A 20833-nucleotide genomic window follows, 5' to 3' on the forward strand; every position below is an offset into this window, starting at 1 on the left:
CACACTGAGAGCCAACCATAAGCCATGTGGGGCCATGAAAACAGATGAGTCACTTGTGGCACTGACCACCAACATGGGAACACCCTCCCCAGTGAGCAAAGACAAGGTGCTGGAGATGAGGCAGGGCTGGGGAAAGCACCCTGTGCTGCAGTCTAGAGAAGGCAAGAACCCCAAATTGCAGGCCAATGGTTGGATGAGGGGGGCCTACATGGTCCCAGGGAAGGGCTGGCAATGTGTAAAAGAACCCAGAGGGAGAAGGCAGAGCAAGAACCCATCCAGGGACCTCTTAGGCCCAAGGCTGCCCTGGTCTGGTCCTCACAGATGGTCCCAGGGATGCCTTACTGTGAGGGTTCTAGAAAGAAAAGCGACAAGACCGAGCTGAGCCCTTCGAGGACTGCATACTCAGCATGCTGGGCTAGGTAGGACAGAAGTCTAGCAGGCCCCGAGCCTCTGGGTCCCCAGCCACAGGGGGAATGAGGCCAGCCTGCAGATGCCAGGGAAATGCAAAAACCAGTACCACAAGCCTGAGACAGGTGCACTGTGAGGCAGCACTGGAGGGTCACTGGGAGCACAGAGCCCAAGATTGGTTGGCAAGCTTTTAATTTGGGATAAAAATACATACAACTTACCATCCTAACTACTTTAAGTGCACAATTCAATGGCACTCACACATTTACACTGTTGGGCAGCTGTCAGTCACTGCCGCTATCCATCCATAGCACTCATCTTCTCAAACTGACCCCTTGAACCCATCAATACTGACCTCCTCTCCCCAGCCCCTGGAAATCTCCATTGTACTGTATCTCTATGGACCTGAAGGCTGTGGAGACCTAACAAATGAATCCCAAAGGACAGGTCCTTCTGTGCCTGGCTCATCCCACTGAGTGCCAGGTGAGGATCTGAACAGGAGATAGCAGGGCATACCAAGTGTGACGGCACAACCAGGAGAGGGGAAATAACATCAAAGAGGGAACATGCCCATGGCCAAGAGATGGTCCACAGTAAACAAGAAAGGACTTGACTGCAAGGCCCCTTGTGGTGGTTCAGTACCTCCACAAGGACTAGGGCTACAACCCAGGATTTCCTGGATGACTCTGGAGTAAGGTCATTCTAAAGGAACGGGGCACCCTCATTCAAGTTCTGGGAAGCAGGTGGGATTCTAGACAGGAAAGCCATTGTCTATGGAGCAGCATTTTCAAGGCTCTCAGAAAACAGCCCTTTCCCCAGGGATGGGGATCTGTAAGCAGCTGAGCTACAGCCTGAGTGACAGGGCCTCCCATAAGCTGGGAAGCACAGGGCCTGGGGCAACCATACCAAGAATCATCAGGTCAAAGAGGTTGGGCTTTAGGGGTGTCTCTGGCCAGCATGGACACGCTTGTGTGCATGATCCCACAATGCAGCTTTGAGAGTACATGCCAACACACTAAGGGCCGCTACATATGCAACCATCAGCAAACTGAGCAGAGGGACCTCAGGGGCTACTGACCTTTAGCAGTGTATGAAACAAAAAGTGAAGCATGAATAGTTAAGCTACTAAAACTTAAATCAAAAACTGTTCTTTGCCAGGCACACTGGTTTACACCAGTGACTCAGGAGGCTGAGGCAGGAGGGTTCTAAGTTCAAAGCAGCCTCAGCAACTTAGTGAAACCCTGTCTCAAAAAGTAAAAAGGGGGGGGCTGGGGATGTGGCTCAAGTGGTAGCGCGCTCGCCTGGCATGCGTGCGGCCTGGGTTTGATCCTCAGCACCACATACAAACAAAGATGTTGTGTCCGCTGAAAACTAAAAAATAAATATTAAAAAAAAAAAAAAAAGTAAAAAGGGGACTAGGGATGTGGCTCAAGCAGTAACGCACTTGCCTGGCATGCACGAGGCACTGGGTTCGATCCTCAGCACCACATAAAAATAAAATAAAGATGTTGTGTCCACCGAAAACTGAAAAATAAATATTAAAAAATTCTCTCTCTCTTCTCTCTCTTAAAAATAGATAAATAAATAAATAATAAATAAAAAGGGCTAGGGACATGCTCAGTAGTTAAGTGCCCCTGGGTTAAACCCCCAGTACCAATAAAAAATAAAAAAATTATTCTTTAAAACTTTATTAAAATAAAATTCTTGTGGGGCTGGGGTCATAGCTCAGTGGTAGAGTGCTTACCTAGCACACGCAAGGCGCTGGGTTCAATCCTCAGCACTACATAAAAATAATAAAATAAAGGTATTAAAAAATAAATTACTCATAACGCTGGGGATATAGTTCAGAGGTAGAGTACCTGCCTAACATACACAAGGCCCTGACTTCCACCCCCATCACCACAAAAAATAAATAAACGAAATACTCATAGGTGAAATGATACGATATGTGTTTCCAGAAGGGAAATGTGGTAGAGGATATAGCTGAAAGACGATTGGAAAAGGACGGTCACTGCTGCAGGTGACAGGGCCAGGAGCTCCCACGCTGACCCACTCTCAGCTTATTGCTCCCTGCTCACACTTGCTGTGCATGAAGCCACAGTAATACATAAAAATTTTCTCCTGGGCTGAGGGTGTACCTCACCAGTAGAGTGTGTGCTGAGCGAGTGCAAGGCCTGGGTTTGATCTCCCTTGATGGTTCCTGAAATTCCCAGGTGAGCCCAGGGTTCTCGACAGCAGATGTGCTGTACCACCACACTTAGGCAACCAGAACCAAGTGCAGTCTCCTTTCAGCCCACACAGAATTCCAGAAAGCTCCTTTTCTCTTTTCTTTTTTATTTTTTTGGTGGTACTGGGAATTGAACCCAGGGCCTTGCTCATGCTAGGAAAGTACTATATCACTGAGCTGTGCCCCCAGCGCTTTTTAATTTTTGAGACAAAGTCTTGCTAAGGTGCTGAGACTGGCCCCAAACTTGTGATCCTCCTGTCTCATCCTCCAAGTTGCTGAGATTACAGCCATGTACCACCACCACACCTGGTAGATAACAGTATTTATTCAACCAGAATTTGACTTTAATTTTCAAGTAAATACAGTTGTTGTAATGCTGCATTTCCCAACAACACAACACGGGATGAGACCAAGCACACTGGCTACTCCTGCCTCTCCCATGCTGGCGTGCACACCCATATCTGAGAGGCCTCTGTGCCCACCACCCAGCCCCTGCACTCAGGCCTACAGCAGTAGTGGGACCACCTGACCAGAGGCTCTCTACAGCCATTTAGATAGCTCAGACTGTGGGGCTTTTTAAAACCATTCCATTCTTTGAAGGAAAGACATCACCAAAAGGAAAAACAGAGCCAAAGGCTAAACAGAACTTCTGTCATTTTTCCAACTTTTCAATAGCCCAGACTATCAAGAGAAAACTGCTTTAGCAGTCAAGCAATAGATGTGGGCTGGGCAAGAGGAGAGGGAGACTCTACAGAGAACAAGATCTTTGTCCCTGCCCCTGACACTTACTGCCAGGAAGAGGTTGTATCAATAAAATCAGGCCATGGCCAAGCTGCCCCAGAGCAGTGCCTGCCCCTCCCACATGACCAAACCCAACTCCTCTCAGGGACTTTCCAGAGCCCTCAAAGGGCAAAGCCAGGGACTTTCCATCCTGCATGCCTGTGGGGCCGCGTGGCACCCAAGCCCATGCCTGGCTGCTATCCCTAGCCCTCAGTTGAGGCCCACATAGCCACTAACCTCACCTACCACGAGCCTAGAGGCGACAGAGATCACAGAGGGATCCAGAGCTACCACAGAGCTGGGGACTGTTATTTTGCCTGCTCTAAGGGATCTCCAGGGTACCTTAAGGGCAACAGGACATACAGCACCCCAGATGCTTATGCCCACATTGTCCTTGTACCCACCCAGCATCCCACCCTCCCAGAAGACCCTGATCCCATATCAGCTCCGTAGGGACCAGCTCTCTCAACAGCACTGAACAGTAGTTCACTCTGGGCAAACAGTGAAGGTTGTGACCACATGATCAGGCTGTGACAGACCCCAAGCTGGTGAGGACAGTGCAGCTTTTGTTCACCCAGGTACAGCCCAAATTGTTTTTCTGGCAAAACAGAACTGATAACCCAAAGATCACAAAGCGGAGTTGATCAAAACAATGAGGGATGTGGCTCAGTGGTAGAGCACTCACCTAGGAAGTGTGAGGCCCTAGGTTCAATCCTCAGCACCACATAAAAATAAATAAAATAAAGGTTGTGTCCAACTACAACTAAAAAATAAAAATAAATTAAAAAAACAATGCAGGAGGGGCTGGGGATAGCTCAGCGATAAACTGTGTGCTTAGCATTCACAAGGACCTGGGTTTGATCCCCAGCACCAAAACATTTAAAATACTGGAAAAAACAAGAACAGGGAACAAAATAGGAAAAACCCACCAGGAACCAGGATTCCAACTGCCCCAGAGTCCCGCTCAGTCAGAGACACCCAGGCCCACTACCAGGGCATGAAGGCATCCCAGTGGGCCTTGGCCCCAGCAACCTGACCTGGGAGTCCCGTGCGCATAGAAAAGTCAGGGTTCTGAGCAAACAGTCCTTCACAATCTCACCACCCAGGACTGGATGGGATTGCATCAAGATGCCTCCCCCTTTGAGATCCCAATTTATTACTCTGCACCCACCAACGTGGTACAACTTCCATCCCCTAGTACCCATCATTCTATTGTGTGTCTCCATGGATTTGATGACTCTAAGGACATCATACGAGGGCAATCCTACAGGGTTTGTCTTTCTGTGGCTGGCTTCTTCACTCAGCATGCTGTCCTCAAGGCTGTAGCAGGTGTCACAGGTCTCTTCCTGTTTAAGGCTGCACAACTTTCCATAGTATGGAAGGACCATGTGCTATTTATCCATCAGGCGCCAGTGGATGCTTAGGCTGTTTCCACCTTGAGCTACTGTGGACAGTCTACTGCTGTGAAACGTTCGGAACTAGCACCTGAGATAGAAACTTTTAAAAGGGCATTTACTAAGATGAGAAAGAATGAGTAAGTTGGTGGACTGCAGTGGCCGAACTAGCTCTCAGCACCTCTCAGCTCACACTGAAGGTTTAGCTGCAGATGCCTAAAGATGAGGTGAGGATCACAATGAAGTCCCCAATATGCTGACACAGGACGAGTCAGCCTCAGCTGACACAGAGACAGTGCATAAATCAGGCACCATTCACTACTGTCACTGGCCAGAAGCCTTTTGAGATCACAGAACCTCTGTGCCCATTTCCAGTCCCAACAAGATTAACAACAAGGGATACCTTGTAGACACAAGGGATACAACGCAAAACCCTACCAGGCTTGGAAGCTGCTCGCCACTGCTGGTAAACCTACGGCTGAAGCAAACACTCTCCAGGGCTAGCATGACCCCACGACCTCACACACATGGGTGGTCTTCACACACCTCCAGTCCTCACCAACCCCACAACAAGGGGAGCTACATCCTATGAGCAGAAAAAGAAGTTGAGGCACAGAGAGGGGAAGTATCAGACCCCGTGGTACAGGCCTATGCACAACACGGTTTGAGTTTCTGAAAGAACATTTCTAAGCTATACCTCTGAGCTGTATCTCTCCAAACACATCAGACAGGCTCCATCCCACCAAGAGCAGAGCACAGCTCCAGTCAGAGCTCCTGTGAAGGGCAGAAATCTCAACTCCCTGGCTCAGCCACCCAACATACCTGCGGGCCTCTTGGAGCCGCCCAGCAAAACAGGAATGCCTGTCTTTACCTCATATTCTTTCAGGGTCCCCTTCCAAGTGCACCCATCATTGGGACAGATGGCCGGCAGGCTCTCCACCTCCCTGCGGGCAGCATTATCTGGGAAAGCCTGGGAAGAAGAAAGCCAGGGGTTAGGCCTCCTCCCAGCACCCAGCTGCTATTGAAGTGCTGTCCAAAGCGCAGGACTCAACATGCACAGTCTTCCTGAGGAGCTCCAGAAGCAGAGGATAACTCTGAGGACCACCTCACCTCTGTGCACCAACCCTGAACATTCATGTCTGCTCACGGGCAATTTCTAGCTTCTAAGGTCTCATTCTGCCACTGATGTTATTAAAGGAAATTCCAAAATATTTTCTTTTAACTTCAACATTTTTAGCTTTAACATGTTGTACTTACCGAACTGCTTTCTAAAATAGAAATGCCTTCTTCATATATGCCCTCATGAACACAGGCAGCACAATTCTGAGGCCCAGAGCTGCTGGGAACAGAGGAAAACAGAACCCCACTGTAAAAACTATTACAAAGAACAAACAGGCCAGGCATGGTAGTGCACACCTGTAATCCTGGTGAGAAGTGAATTCCTGCTGTCTGTTCACGGTGTGTGTTAGGCAGCTGAACAGACCAAGATGCAGGGTTGTGTGCATGTAGTACCCACACCTGCGATCCCAGTCACTTGGGGGCTGAGGCAGAAGGGTCTCCAGTCCGAGGCCAGAATCAGCAACTTTTTTTTTTCTTAATATTTATTTCTTTTAGTTGTACATCATGCCTTTATTTTTATTTATTTATTTTTAGGTGCTGTTGAGGATCAAACCCAGGGCCTTGCACACGCCAGGTGAGTGCTCTACCACTGAGCTATAACCCGAGCTCCAGAGAATCAGCAATTTAATGAAACTTTGTCTTAAAACACAAAAATTAAGTCTGGCATGGTGGCCCATGCCTGTAATTCCAGTGGCTCAGGAGGCTGAGGCAGGAGAATCACAAGCTTAAGGCCAGCATCAGCAACTTAGCAAAGCCCTGTCTCAAAATATAAAGAAGGTTAGGGATGTAGCTCAGTGGTAGAGCACCCCTGGGTTCAATACCCAAGACCAAAAGAAAAAAAAAAATGAACAGAATTTGCCCAATCCATAAATTCCACACCATAAATTCTTCTTTTAGTCATTTAATTGTAGATGGACACAAGACCTTTATTTAATTTATTTATTTTATGTGGTGCTGAGGATGGAACCCAGTGCCCCACATGCTAGGCAAGCACTTTCCCACTAAGTACAACCCCAGCCCCCCATAAATTCTTAAAATTTTCTCACGTTTTTCTTTTCTTTTCGGTACCAGAGATTGAACCCAACAGAACTTAACTACTAAGCCACATCCCCAGCCCATTTTTACATTTTGAGACAGGGCCCCACTAAATTGCTGGGGCTGGATTTGAACTTGCAATCCTCCTGCCTCAGCCTCCTAAGCCACTGGGATTACAGGTGTGCACCACTGTGCCTGGCACTTTCTCACCTTAAATGAAATCAACAGCATATATCAAATGTACAGTATTTAAAAGATTTCAAACAAATGAGACAATTCAAACCCTGAAAGGGACATGGAGCTTGGACCTCTGAGGCTGTGACTTGTGACTCTGCTGTGAACGAGGCACACGCTCTCTGAAAAGCCACCCAAAAGTACATGTTGCAGATGCCCTCCCTAGAGGCACGGCCACTGTCACGCAGACCATGACCACGGGTTTTCTGCCACTGTCAGGCACACAGCTCACCCTTAGACCACTGGATAGCCAACACACACCAACCAGCCACTACCAAGGAGTGACATGCCCTGCCCATCTGGAGCAGTGTAGAGAGCCGTAAGCCTCACATCAAATTTAGAAACTCTGGTACACTCATTACCAACAACCAAAAACAGGTGAGAGACGTCTTAATGATATATTGTATTTAACCCCACATATCTGAAATTAGCATTTCAACAAACAATAAATGATTAACTTCACATTCTTTGTACTAAGCCTCTGGAACCCAGGGAGGATTCATACTGGGAGCGACCACACTGGGGGGCACATCTCAAGCAAAAGTGCCACCCACCTGTCCCCACCCATCCTGGGTAGCTGGCCATGCGCACCTGAGGATGCTGGTTAGACAGAATGAGCAGTAGCGATGGCCACACTGGGCCTGGAAGGGCCTCCGTAGGACATTTCTGCAGGCAGAGCACAAATACTTGGCCTCTAGCTTGGTCCCGAGGAGGGTCTTGGAGAAGCCAGGCTGCAGCAGGTCTAGGGAGCCAGGGGGTGTCACACTGGCTGCAGCCATGAGAGCTGTATCCCCTACACGTCACGAAGCCCTAAGGAAGAACACAGCCCACGTTACTCTTCAATTCCCAAACAAACCTCTGGAGGGAAAAATGAAGGCGATGGAGCCCACCAGTAGCAAGTGATAAAGGGTCTGAACTACTGCATCTGCACAAACCTGTAACGGGGACCTAACACAGAGCTCTTGGGAGCCTTGGTGACAGGCTAGTCCAATCTCCTGTTATGATGTGGAACCTGCGGCTCAGAGAGGGTGATGGCCATACTCTAGCGCACACGCAGACCATGACCACGGGTTTTCTGCTGGCATGAACCCTGGCTGGGAAAACAGGCACCTTCTGGCTTACACTAAAGTACACCATCCTCCATTCTGTGCCCATGATCCTACAAAAAGCATGTTTGGGGATGGTGCCCACCTGACAGTTTGTCAGGTCCTAGACAGTGCCCAGAGGCAGCCCCTTGGGCAGGGAATGCAGCTGGCTAGGCACCGGCCATTGTGCTCCCTGTTTGCTCAGTCCCTGCACCATCCAGGCTAACCACAGAGCTCCTGTGTGCCAGCTCAGCCCTGGCACCTGTTGGTACTTGGCCTCAGTAAGCCCCACAGAGGAGCTTTACTTGGATTGCCCAGCGTCTGGTGCCCATTTCTTCTGCCTCTTCTAAAGACTGCCAATTGAACCTGCGGAGCTGCCTCTTCCTACCCCCGCCCCCACCCCATTCTCCTTTCTGATGAACTGTAGCACTTCCTCAACCGCCCACCTCCCTCACCCTCCAGCACGACAGTCTCCACTGGGTTCCTGCTCCAGACTGAGCAGGCTTCTCCCTTCCCTGCCCATCAGGAGGCCTCACTATGCAGAAGCCCGGGAAGAGGCATCTGCTTCGGGCTGGATGATGATGGGCAGGATGCCAAGACCCACTGATCAGGCAGAGAGGAAAAGCAAACAGCACCTAGCTGCCAAGCGTTCTCCTCCCAGACAGCAGCCCTGTCTCGAATCTTGGCAGCAACTTCCATGAGTTCCGTTCCCCTGAACTCCCTGGCAGGGGAAAAGGGGGCCAGAAAGGACAATTTACTACAAAGTTCCCAATCATGGCCTTGGACCCCTCTCTTCTGCCAACATTTTCAGGAGCAGAGGGAAGGACAAGCACCCCTGCCCCAGGCAATTTATTATTATTATTATTATTTTTTTTTTTTAGAGAGAGAGAGAGAGAGAGAATTTTTTAATATTTATTTTTTAATTATTGGCGGACACAACATCTTTGTTTGTACGTGGTGCTGAGGATCGAACCCGGGCCGCACGCATGCCAGGAGAGCGTGCTACTGCTTGAGCCACATCCCCAGCCCCCCCAGGCAATTTAGTAAAGCCCAGGTACACAGATCTCAGAGCTTCTGGCTAAAGTGAAGTCAATTCACATGTGTTGGGTCCAGTGGGCACAGAAACATCCATGTCACAGGCACCAATGAGAAGCTGTGAACCAGAAACGCAGCTGGACAGCAGCACAGACATGGGGAGCCCTGGGTTCCCCAAGCTGCAGCAGGACACCTCTGATGAGACAAGCAGGACTGCTGCTCACAACCTCACACCTGGCAGGCCACAGCCCCAAGAGCATGCTGCTTGCTAAGGACAGCTTCCCTGCCACAATCCCCTTCCAAAAGCAGCCTACAGACTGGGACCAAGCTCTGACTACACTGTTCTCAGGGCCCCTCCTGGTAAGAAGGATGTGGGAATCAGGTCACCTCTCAGGCAGAAGAGCAAGCTTGTACAAGTGAGGATAAGAGGGTAAAAGGGGGCACTCCCAACATAGCACACAGCTGAGGGGCGGACCCAGGTGGCAGTGGGTGCATGCCCTGGAGCAAGGAGCAGGAAGGAGGGCCTGGTGTCTGAGGAAACTCCTTAGAAGAAGTAGGGAAGCCAGAGAGGCTGCAAGCAGCTTGAAGCAATACGCTCCCAAGAATCTCTTCAGAGCAAAACTCTGGTCATGTTTTATTTAAGGAATCAGCTCTCAGAACTACTCCAACATTCAAGATGCAAATATGTTTCCCCTTCCGCTGCAGGAGCAACAGGCATGCTGACTGCCCTGTGCATGGACAACAGCCCTAGCCAGGGCCCTTGCTGCCTCCTGGAGCCTGACTACTCTCTTCAGCTGGGCTGTGCGGGTCTACCTGGCTACAGACCCTATCAATTTGCCTGCCCAAGGTCCAAGTCATCAAGGGTGTCCTGGTGGCCCTCAATGCCTTAGGTCACCCTGATCCTGGCATCAGCAGGGCCTCACCCAGCAGTCACATCACTGGTGGCAAGACTATGGTGAGGTAAACAGCACTGTTGTGTGGTCATGACCCAGCAGTGCAGGTCACTCAGTCCCACAACTGCTCACCTGCAGCAGACCCAGTGACTAGACAGTCCCAGATAGACCCAGGAGGCTGCTAATGCCCCTCCTTCCTCCTCTCTGGTCTCTGTCCTGGATGCTGCCCCAGAAAGTGGACTTTCTAGTCTCAAGACCACTTGGCACTTGCTAGGGACTTGCCAAACCCAGAAGATTGGGTCCATTCCTTGCTCAAGCACCAGCCAATTCTGCCCACTCTGCCTCCCACACCCGCAGTACTAGCCCCTCTCATCTCCACCCTGCCCCCTGCTTTTCTCCAACACATGCCAGATGGAAGCCCTCACCTAAGGTGTCCTGCGCACTCAGAAGAAAACTAGTTACAGACCCCACCACCTTCACCGTGACCCCGACCCCACTGGTGTCCACTGCTGTCCCAAACACACTGAGCCTCAGGCCCCTCCTTTAAACATGCCCTCACTGCCCACACGGTGCATACTCGGGCCTGCTCCTTGTGCCTGTGGCCCTGGGAGGTCACTGAGTGACCTAAGCACTGACAGAATGTTCCTGGACACAGTAACACAGCTTGTCAAGGTATACCAGCTGATTTTGAAGATGGCTACCTGACTTATGAGCTGTTTACTATTCCTTCAAGCACACCACAATTTTGATTACATATATTAAAATAATCCCACAACACATACCACACAACAGGAACTGCTGTGTTTTCAGACCCCCAGCAGCCAACATGGCTGGTCCCTGTGGACAACTACCTCCAGAGACCTCACATCAAACCTCTATGCAAAAAAATTACTAAAAGAAAGAAAAAAAAAAAAATGGAACATCCAGAGCTCAAACCTACAAACCATTGGAAAGGGGCAACTACGACAGCCCCTGAACAGGAAGCACTTTTAACTCAGAAATCCTGTGGCCCCAGAAGTTGCTACACCCCTGCTCACTCTTGGAAACAACTTACACATCTCCAAGCAACACTCCAACCCCACATCTATAGGACCAGCACCCTCCATGGCAGAAGGCACAGACTTCCAAGCCATTAGGTCACTGCAGAGCCTCTCAAAGACCTGCAGAGGGCAGCAACCAAGAGCTGCTCTCACTGTCCTAGGCTGGTCTGACACTGTAGAACAAGTGACAAGATCCTATGGGTCATCTTACATCTGCTGGACACTACCCAATTTCAACCAACACTTCTAAATTTATAATGCAATGACACCTCATCCATATGACAGAGTCCACTCCCCTGAGCACCCAACAGAAGTGATGCTGGGGCTCCACATGCCCAAGGTCCCCTGGAGAGAGAAAACACTTGTCTCTATCCTGAGGTGGATGTGCTCTCCACACCATGTGTGCCCACCCCTGTTGGTGGCATATCTTTAAAAATGTCTTTGAGAGGCTGGTGCAGTGGCATGTACCTACAGTCACAGCTACTCAGGAGGCTGAAGCCAGAGGATCACCTGAGCTCAAGAGTTTGAGGCCTGGGCTGGGGCTGGGGCTCAGAGGTAGAGCACTTACCTAACATGCGTGAGGCACTGGGTTCGATCCTCAACACCACATAAAAATTAAAAAATAAAGATTTTTGTGTCCACCTATAACTAAAAAATAAATATAAAAAAAAAAAGTGTTTGAGGCTAGACTGAGCAACACAGCAAGACCCCATCTCCAAAAAAAAAGAAGTCCAGAGAGCTCACAAAACACCAACACTAGCCAGGACAGACAAAGGCAGTCCTGCTTACCTCCACAGCACACAACAAGACAGCACCCTCAGTTTACAGCCTCCAGTGGTCCTGTGTGACTTACTGTATCTGCATATACAACTGAAACAAAAGGCTCATTAAACTATACTTACTCTTCATGAGCGGTATTCTGAATTTTCTATTTTATTCCTTTTTTTTTTTTCTTTTTTTTTGGATAGAAGCTGCTTAACTGATTTCATGAGCCACTGCAGCTGGGCAATGCTGGCACATGCCTATAATCCCAGCAGTTGAAGGCTGAGGTAGAAGGATTCCAAGTTCAAGGCCAGCCACAGCAACTTAGCAAGACCCTGTCTCAAAATTAAACATTAAAAATGGGCTGGGGGTGTATCTCAGTGGTTAAGTACCCCTGGGTTCAATCCCCAGTAGCAAAAATAAAATAAAAAAGTTACACTGCAGACCTTTCAGGTTCCAGATTGTTTTACTGTGAAGTCGTGCTCTATCAGAGTAGTGGCTTGAGAACAGAACTGACATCCACATGTATGAGAGACAGAGAGAGAGAGAGAGAGAAAGTATGTGTGTGTGGGGGTGGGTGTGTGGGGGTGGTCATAGGAAGTTCTGATTTCCTCACTCTCAACTGTAGTCCACATACAAATGCTCCAGCTTCATATAGAAGACTTACATTTTACTAAAAGGGCATCCCCAAGCCAGGCAGGGTGGTGCACACCTACAACCCCAGCTACTCAAAGAGGCTGAGGTAGGAGCATCCCAAGTTCCAGGCCAGCCACAGAAACTTAGCAAGATGTCATTTCAAAATAAAAAGGGCTGGGGGTATGGCTCAATGATAAATTACTTGTCTAGCACGGAGGAGGCCCTGGGTTCCATTCCCAATACTGCCAAAAAAGGAAAAGAAAGGGCATGTCTACCAGACACAAAACAGTATTTGGGGAACGGTACCAGTTATGTGCAGTTCAAGGTTAGGCAAAACAAACCTGTGATGACAGAAGTTGAGTGGTCATTATCTCTGGAGGTCAGTGTTGCCCTTCAGGGTGAGGAAGAAGCCTTCAAGGGTACTAAAAATGATGTACATGCATGCACACAAAAATATACACGGCTGACTACTTAGAATTTATTCAAAAAACATAAAGCTGAATTTCTATTTCCAAAGAGCTAAAAAAAGATGGTGATGTGCTTAATTACCACAGACACATGCCTCCTTCTCCAAAATAATCCAATCTCCTAAATATCAAAGAGTGGCAAAGAGAAACCTCAATAATGGGCCCCCCAGCCACCCTGGAGAGTGTGGGCTATCAGCACCTGGCCGCTGCCTGCCCCTTCCCTCTGCTACAGGGAGAACCTGGCAGCATGTGCCCTACATAAGTCCAGCTCCAGCCCAGGTACTATAGTCCTGGGCCACTGTCTAGGGAAAGAGCAGCAAGCAAAGGGAAATAGGGACATGCCCCCAAGAATACTCTGTGACCCTAATGAGGCTGAAATCACCTAAGCTTGCACTTAAGATTCAACACCCCTAATCTGGAATGTGAACATGGCTGAGTAATATTGGTGCAAACCCAAAAAAGCAGATTGTATGTTATGAAAATCAACATTGCCCAAACCAAGACATCAAAAGCAGATAAGGATGCAACCTGGCCATGTGGGGTGGCACTGCCTTGCCCCTGGCCAATGTTGATGTTTATGCCAAACTCTTCAAACAACAGACTCCGGAATAACCCAAATGCTAGGGATTCAAGCTCCCCAAATGTGTGTTTCCACCAATGGCCCACTACTGTTTTATACAATTTTAAGATTCCACATAGTAGTCCACTTGCTCTTGCGTACTTCTAACCCATGTACATAACAGGCAAGATTTAATCTGCACACAGCCCAAGTATGAGGCCCCTCAAAGTACTAGAAATCCACTTCAAAATTATAATTTTATACCTAACCTCATCTTTTTTTTTTCAGGCACAACATAATAGCAAACAGAAACTTGTACCAATTTGAATACCTGAGGATATTTTCTACAAAAATATCACAAGCAAATGCTGTGGGAAAGGACAAGTGTTGGATGATGTTTATTCATATAATCAGTATTTAGTTTCTCTTATTAAAAGCTAAGTCACTGGGCTGTGGTGTGGTTCAGTGGTAGAGTGCTGGCCTAGCACTTGTGAGGCCCTGGGTTCCAGTCCCAGGACCACACACACACACATGCGTACAATAGGCTTACCAACAGAGAGGTTATTTAAACTATGAAGCAATAGTGTTTCTTTGAGATCATGTGGGTACATGATAGGGTCTGTTTTCTGATGGCACTGGCTATAGGGTCTCTGCTCCCTGACCACTTCATGTGGAGTGTCAGGGATTGGTCAGCAACTCTGTAAATATCCCCAAATGTATCTAAGGACAGTTCCAGCCCTGACCAATGCACCAGCTTCCCTGCGGCCACCCAGGCCCTCCTGGCCTCACTCTCCTCCCAGCAGCAAGGACCTTTAACACAGGATTCAGTCAGGACCTCTCCTCCACCAAGAACCCCAATAAAAGCTGAGGCTAACCCAACTCCACCTGTCATACCCACCCCCAACTGCCACCTCTCCCCAAGGGTCTTGGTCTTCCAGGATAACCCTCCTTAAACCTGCACCAGCCCCTTCTACTACCAGCACTTGGCTCGTGGGCAGCCTGCCAGGAGGCCAACTCGGAGGCACGAGTCCAAAGTCTAGGCCATTGCCAGGCCTCCATGCTCTCCCACTACCTCCCAGGTAGGCGCCCTGCGTGGCTGCACTGCACGGCTCAGCTGGCCTGGGCTCAACACAGCACCCGCACCGCCGCCGGCCCATCCTGCCCACACACCTCTCCCGGGAAACAGCTGAAGGACTGGGGGCGGGGCGGGGCCGAGGCGGAGCACGGGGCAGGGGGTCCTATGGGCAGAAAGGCCTGAGTCAGGAAAGGGGCCTGGGTCCCACCGAGGCCCGGGGAGCAAGGGGACCCGCGCCTGAACCCACAGATGGGAAAGCCCCGGGGGCAAGAGGCCGGCTGCAGAGGTGGCCCTGGGGGACCAGGCGGCAGCAGGTCCAAGTCAGGGCTGTGGCGTCCCGCGGCCACGACGAAAGCGGGTCGGGCAGGGCCCCGGGACCCAGCGGCCGAGACCCCGGGACCGCGACCCGTGCCGCGCACGCCAGGGCCCGCGCCGTCCGCACAGCCGCGAGCGTCGCGAACTTTCCCGCCCCACCCCCGACTTTCGGTTTCCGGCTCCTCCGCTCCGAGAAGTCCCCTCAGACAGCGGCGGCTGCGCGTCCGCCTGCGACCCCGCCAGCGACCCCGCCGCTGCCCCCGACTCCAGCCGGACCCCGCGCCGGGCCCGCCCCGACCCGGACCCGCGCTGCCTCACCCAACGGTCTCTGAGCGCCCGGAACTCGGCGCCCGCGCGGCCGCCGCCCCCGCCGCTGTCGGCCCGCCCCACCCCAAACCCTCCTGATGGACTGACGCGCGAGCCTACCACGAACGCGAAAGGAGCCGCGGAGAGCGCCTATTGGTCGGAATCGTCTGCTGTGGGCCCGCCTCCTGACGGATTGACACGAGGGCCTACCAAGAGCGTTCTGGGAGCCGCAGCAGGCGCCGATTGGTCGGCGCTGCAGCAGCTTGATACTTAAGTTTGCTCTCGCAGGTTGCAAGCGGTCGCGGAGTCCCAGTGTGCTAAATCTGCTGTGAGGTCCGGACTACGAGGGCCAGCCTAAGGCTCTCTCGCTCCATACTCCCATCCCCACGAAGGCTCGAATCGCCGGAACAGAGGCATAGTCTCTTTTGGGGATAGTGAGACATCTAGAACTAACTGGATTGTCCACTGCAAAAGATTTAAATGGTCCTTTCTTATGTTGTGTGAAATTTACCACCAAAGAAAAGCGTCTCCTCTGCCTTTTTGACACATGGAAATGTGGAACAAGCAAATAGGAACATCTAGAAGGCGGCATCGCTGGGAGGGCTGACTCCGTCATCTCCATAAGGGGTCAGCCAGCATTGGACAGGATAGCGCGTGGGCTTTGCCAAAAAATGAGCAGACACTCTCGTGTTCCGTGAGTTTCCGCGGCTCTCTCCCTGGGCTGGAAAGGAAGAAGGTTCAGAGGTAAGGTCCCTGGGAAGCCTTGGAAACTGCCCAAGGATGGAATGGGCTGAAAGGTGGGGTGGTTTATTAGACCACACTGCTTGCACCACGTCATGGTTTGGAGTTGGAATTTCCCCCACCTGAAACTCGCTTCCTGGGACATGACAGCAAGGCCTCCCTGCCTCAGATAGAACTCAGAGAGTTACCAGGACGGTTAGCTTCATGGAGGCTGCAAACAGCCCTGGAAATATTCTGAGTTCTCACCTGCAAGGTCAGGAGAATCTCATTCAAGCCCAGAAACTAACTGCTCTGAGGCACAAGGAGGGTCTCCTCCCAGCTGCATCTAGGTCCTGAGAATCCAGCACCCCAGAATGAGGGGGTCTACCTGCAGCAGAGCTCAGATACTTCCTCAGAGTAAAATGGGAAAGTTGTGGGCTGGGAATGTAACCCAGTGGTACAGCACTTGTCCAAAAAGCACAAGGCCCTGAATTTGCGCCCCAGCACGACAAGAAAAAGAAAAATGTTCCGCCAGCCTTCAGGCAGTGGGCCCTTCCTTGGGAGTTAGAACCCCTGGCAGGATGGCGACATCCACAAGGGAAGGGGCTCAAGACTACCTCAGCTCCATCTACATCCAGAGATTTCCCCAAGGGCAGGGGTGTAGCTCAGTGTCAGAGCGCTGACTAGCATGTATGAGGGAGGCCCTGGGCTCAATGCCCAATACTGGAAAAAAAAATTTTTCCCAGCAAGACAAATGCTGATAGCACTTCAGGGCCACGGGGACAATACCAGTACCAGTGTGGCAGTGCTTCTGTCACAAAAATACCTTCATTTATTTTAGACTTTCCTGTGTTCAGAGGGTTTTCACACTTTTTTTTCCATTCTAATAACAGGCCTGTGTACAGAGTTGAGACTTACAAGACTCAAGAGGTGCTCTGATGGGAAGTGGCCACTGGCTCAGCTCAGAAAAAGGTGACTCACTCTGGGGATTACCACACAGGTTCCTTCCTGCCAAAAGAAAGCAAAAGTCGAGACCTGGGTTGTGGCTTAGTGGCAGGACGCTCGCCTAGCATGTGTGAAGCCCTAGGTTCAATCATCAGCACCACATAAAAATAAATAAGTGAAATAAAGGTATTGTGTCCAACTACAACTAAAAAGTAAATATTTAAAAAAGAAAGCAAGAAAGCAAAAGTCATCCCACCAGGGCAGCCCCTGAGGGCAAGGCAGGGCAAGTTCCCCTGGGCAGACTCAAGAGGGGCCCCAGCATCTCCCAAGCCCTGAGAACCAGCAGTTACATTCCCGTAGCTTCAGGGTCTGGGGTGCTCATGAGGTGGCCACTGTCCTGGGCCTCAGTATCCTGACCTGAGAGTGCTGGAGCCCCTGCAGAAAGTGTGAGGCTCACCATGGACAGGGCTAGATGCAGTGGACACCAGCTCCTGTGACTTGGCCACAGAGGGGAGGCCCCAGCAGCTGCCCATTAGACCTACAGAGCACTGAAGGGGACAACTGCCAGTGGCCCCCACTCTACCTGAAGGTCCTCAAGGAAAGCAGCTGCCCCTTGGCAGTCCAACCACTGACGTCTCTCTCTCTCTGCTGCTGCGGCTTCTGCTTTTCATTTCATGTCCAGTAGGGCACTGTGGACACTTCTGAACACAACTGAGCACTCACCTTTCCCAGACAGGGCCGCTGTCCTTGAGGCCCATGCCTCACGTCCTTTACTCCCTCGGGCCTTTGGGGTGACAGCCAACTTGCATGTGGGAGCAGGAGGCACAAAGGCTATACACAGGATGCCCCTCATGTAACTGGTGCTGCTCCCAGGGGGGGAGTCACCTCACAGAGGCCACAGTCCCTTGCTTACCCTAAAAGTGGCTCTTTTTCCTCAGTCATTTGAAAGTTGCCTTGTGCTGCCACTCCTGAAAGACACCAGCTGCCCTGTCTGCCACTCTCTGATAGGCGCGCTCCTGGAAAGGCCAAAACAGCTCTAAGCCAGGGTCCCCCACACAAGCACACCGTGGGGGCTTTTCCCTAGCTCAGTGCCCAGCCTACAGCCAGCTGGAGGTGCAGCATCTCCTGGAGGCCCTGTAGGGTGTTGGGGGGGACCCTAGTGAAGGGAAAGAGAATGACAAACTTCCTGTGGCATTGCTCTGGGGCCAGCAGGTGGGCTGCCTCCTGGGTGCAGGGATGGGGCAGGTCTCACCCCCAGGTAGTGGCTCAAATGTCTAAAGGGTCAGTTCAGGACCACCCCTCAGGAGACCATGTATGAGGGTGAGCTCCTGAGGCAACATGGGCATCAGTAGGAATGGTACGGCAGGCAGCCACCTGCTCAGGTCCCATTCTGAACAAGCCTTCTTATGCTTCCCATGCGTCCACGTCAGAATGTTTCTGGTCAGGCACAGTAGTCACACCTATGATCCAGGGACTCCAGAGGCTCAAAATTCCAGCCAAGCTCAGCAAGACTGTCTCAAAATAAAGAGGACTTGGGGTGCAGTGTGGTGGAAAGGTTCCCTGGGTTCACTCCTCAGTGGCCCCAAAGTTTCTGCTTTAAGCAACACAGGTCACTTGGGGATGTCTGGAAACTACAGAAAGGACCAAGAAGAAAGTAAAGAAGACTCCCCAGTTCCCTTATCCACGACGACACCTGAGGTGAAGACCTGCTTCAGTGTGACCCTCAGCCAGCCTCAGAGCCACCTCACACCAGAGCCAAAGGCCCAGCCTGGCCAGGCCTCTACAGCAGCAGCCCCTCACCTGGCACCCCTCCTTCCCTGCTTGGCATATCCTGGGCCTTTTTTGGATTTTTTTGTTGTTGTTTTATTGATTTTATTTTTTTAAATACACAACAGCAGAATGCATTACAATTCTTATTATACATATAGAGTACAGTTTTTCATATCTTTGTATAAAGTATGTTCACGCCAATTCATGCCTTTATACATGTACTTTGGTGTCTTTTTTTTTACATTTCAATTCTTATTACACATATATACCACAATTTTTCATATCTCTGTTTGTTTATGAAGTATGTGGACACCCTGGGGGCTGGGGATGTGGCTCAAGTGGTAGCGCGCTCGCCTGGCGTGCGTGCGGCCCAGGTTCGATCCTCAGCACCACATACAAACAAAGATGTTGTGTCCGCCGAAAACTAAAAAATAAATATTAAAAAAAAAATTCTCTCTCTCTCTCTCTCTCTCTCTCTCTTTAAAAAAAAAAAACAGAAAAGACACTGTTTAAAAAAAAAAAGAAGTATGTGGACACCCAGTTTCATATCTTCATACATGTACTTTGTATAATGATGTCCATCACATTCCACTGTCCTTGCTAACCCCCTGCCCCCTTCCCTTCCCCTCCCACCCCTCTGCCCTATCTAGAATTCATCTATTCCTCCCATGCTTCCCCTCCTTACCCCACTATGAGTCAGCCTCCTTATATCAGATAAAACATTCGGCATTGTTTTTTGGGGGGACTGGCTAACTTCACTGCAGCATTATCTTCTCCAACGCCATCCATTTACCTGCAAATGCCATGATTTTGTTCTCTTTTATTGCTGAGTAATATTCCATTGTGTATATTTGCCACATTTTTTATCCATTCATCTACTGAAGGGCTTCTAGGTTGGCTCCACAGTTTAGCTGTTGTGAACTGTGCTGCTGTAAACATTGATGTGGCTGGGTCCCTGTAGTGTGCTGTTTTTAAGTCCTCTTTTTTGAATTTTAGGATGAAGCTGGCCTCTCTCCTGGTGACCCTGATTTTCCACTCCCTATACCCTTGTCCTTACTGAGGAAGTGGAAGCTGTTCCTTCATGGGAGCCCTCCAGGTCATGCCTGGGGTCTGGTCTGGGGCCCTGTTTCCTTGTCCTTGCTGGCTGAAAGGCAGGCATTGAACGGAGCTCAGGTCCCTGTGGCCTCTCCTGCCACCTGCTGGCCAGAATGGAAACTACTGCCCTGGCTGGTCAGGGGCCATCTGCCCAGCAGTGGAGTAGTAGACTGACCTGCATCCTGACCAGCTGTCAGAACCATGCATGCTGGTCTCATGGTAACCCACACTCCTGAGCCAGCAAGTGTGGTCACCTGGTGAGGCCACACAGTCCTGTGTCAGAGATGCTCCTGCGGCCTGAGGGGCTCCCCTCTACCCTGAGGCAGCTGGGTGCTCCTAGCCCCAGGACACCATCCTCCCAACCCTACTCCCACCCTCTCCGCTTTTCTACCTGGGGCCAGGGTCCAGACCAGCTGGCACCTCTGCCCCTGCCCCTGTGCACAGGCCTAGCTGCTACTCGGGCCTCCTCTCCCCTTGGCTATCTTCCTACCTTGTTCCTGACCCAGTCCGGGCCCCTCTGCTCAGCAGCTAGTGGGGCAGACTTGGGAGGCCTGCTGGAGAAAGCTGGGGGGCTGGCGCCTACCTTGCCCTCCCTGGACTCCACCTACACACCCACGGAGCAAGAGGCCACTGCACTGAACCCCACAGCGGGATGGGAGGCATCACCCACACACCAGCATGGTGCCTGTGGGAATTGGTAACATTGTAGTCAGTTCCGTTTTTGAAAATTTAACACTGAAAAACCCCATTTTGGAGCTGGGGTTGTGTCTCAGTGGTAGAGCGCTTCCCTGGCATGTGTGAGGTATGGGTTCCATCCTCAGCACCACATAAAAAAATTAATAAACAAAATAAAGTTATTGTGCCCATCTACAACTAAAACTATTTTTTAAAAAAAAAACAGTTTAGGGGGCGGGGTTGTGGCTCAGTGGCAGA

The 20833-nt window shown here is 50.6% G+C and overlaps 1 protein-coding gene and 1 long non-coding RNA gene across 11 annotated transcripts in view; one reads left to right on the plus strand and one right to left on the minus strand.

Annotated features, from left to right (window-relative positions):
* Nucleotides 1–15458, minus strand: part of Traf2 (TNF receptor associated factor 2) — a 38872-nt gene extending 23414 nt beyond the window's left edge. Inside the window, exons 1-6 of one of the 10 annotated variants that reach the window (XM_046465344.2) lie at nt 12990–15138; nt 12040–12120; nt 8918–9003; nt 7789–8007; nt 6067–6148; nt 5681–5779 (exon numbers count right to left, since the gene is read on the minus strand). In XM_046465344.2, the coding sequence (XP_046321300.1) occupies nt 5681–5779; nt 6067–6148; nt 7789–7976 (369 nt within the window). In that variant the 5' untranslated portion in view covers nt 7977–8007; nt 8918–9003; nt 12040–12120; nt 12990–15138. Of the gene's footprint in view, nt 1–5247; nt 5396–5506; nt 5522–5680; nt 5780–6066; nt 6149–7788; nt 8008–8917; nt 9112–12039; nt 15160–15382 lie in introns of those variants that run through there. The other 9 variants (XM_058585899.1, XM_058585897.1, XM_058585896.1 and 6 more) reach the window with 9 other exon arrangements.
* LOC131425003 (uncharacterized) lies at nt 15210–19079 on the plus strand. Its single transcript, XR_009228735.1, has 2 exons — nt 15210–16114; nt 16984–19079. It is a non-coding gene; the product is annotated as an uncharacterized LOC131425003 (long non-coding RNA).
* Nucleotides 19080–20833: the final 1754 nt, after the last annotated feature.

This window comes from Marmota monax, unplaced genomic scaffold, assembly GCF_021218885.2.
Source record: "Marmota monax isolate L192 unplaced genomic scaffold, Marmota_monax_Labrador192_F-V1.1 WCK01_AAM20220418_F8-fsc00167, whole genome shotgun sequence".
In the NCBI taxonomy this organism is placed as follows: domain Eukaryota; kingdom Metazoa; phylum Chordata; class Mammalia; order Rodentia; family Sciuridae; genus Marmota; species Marmota monax.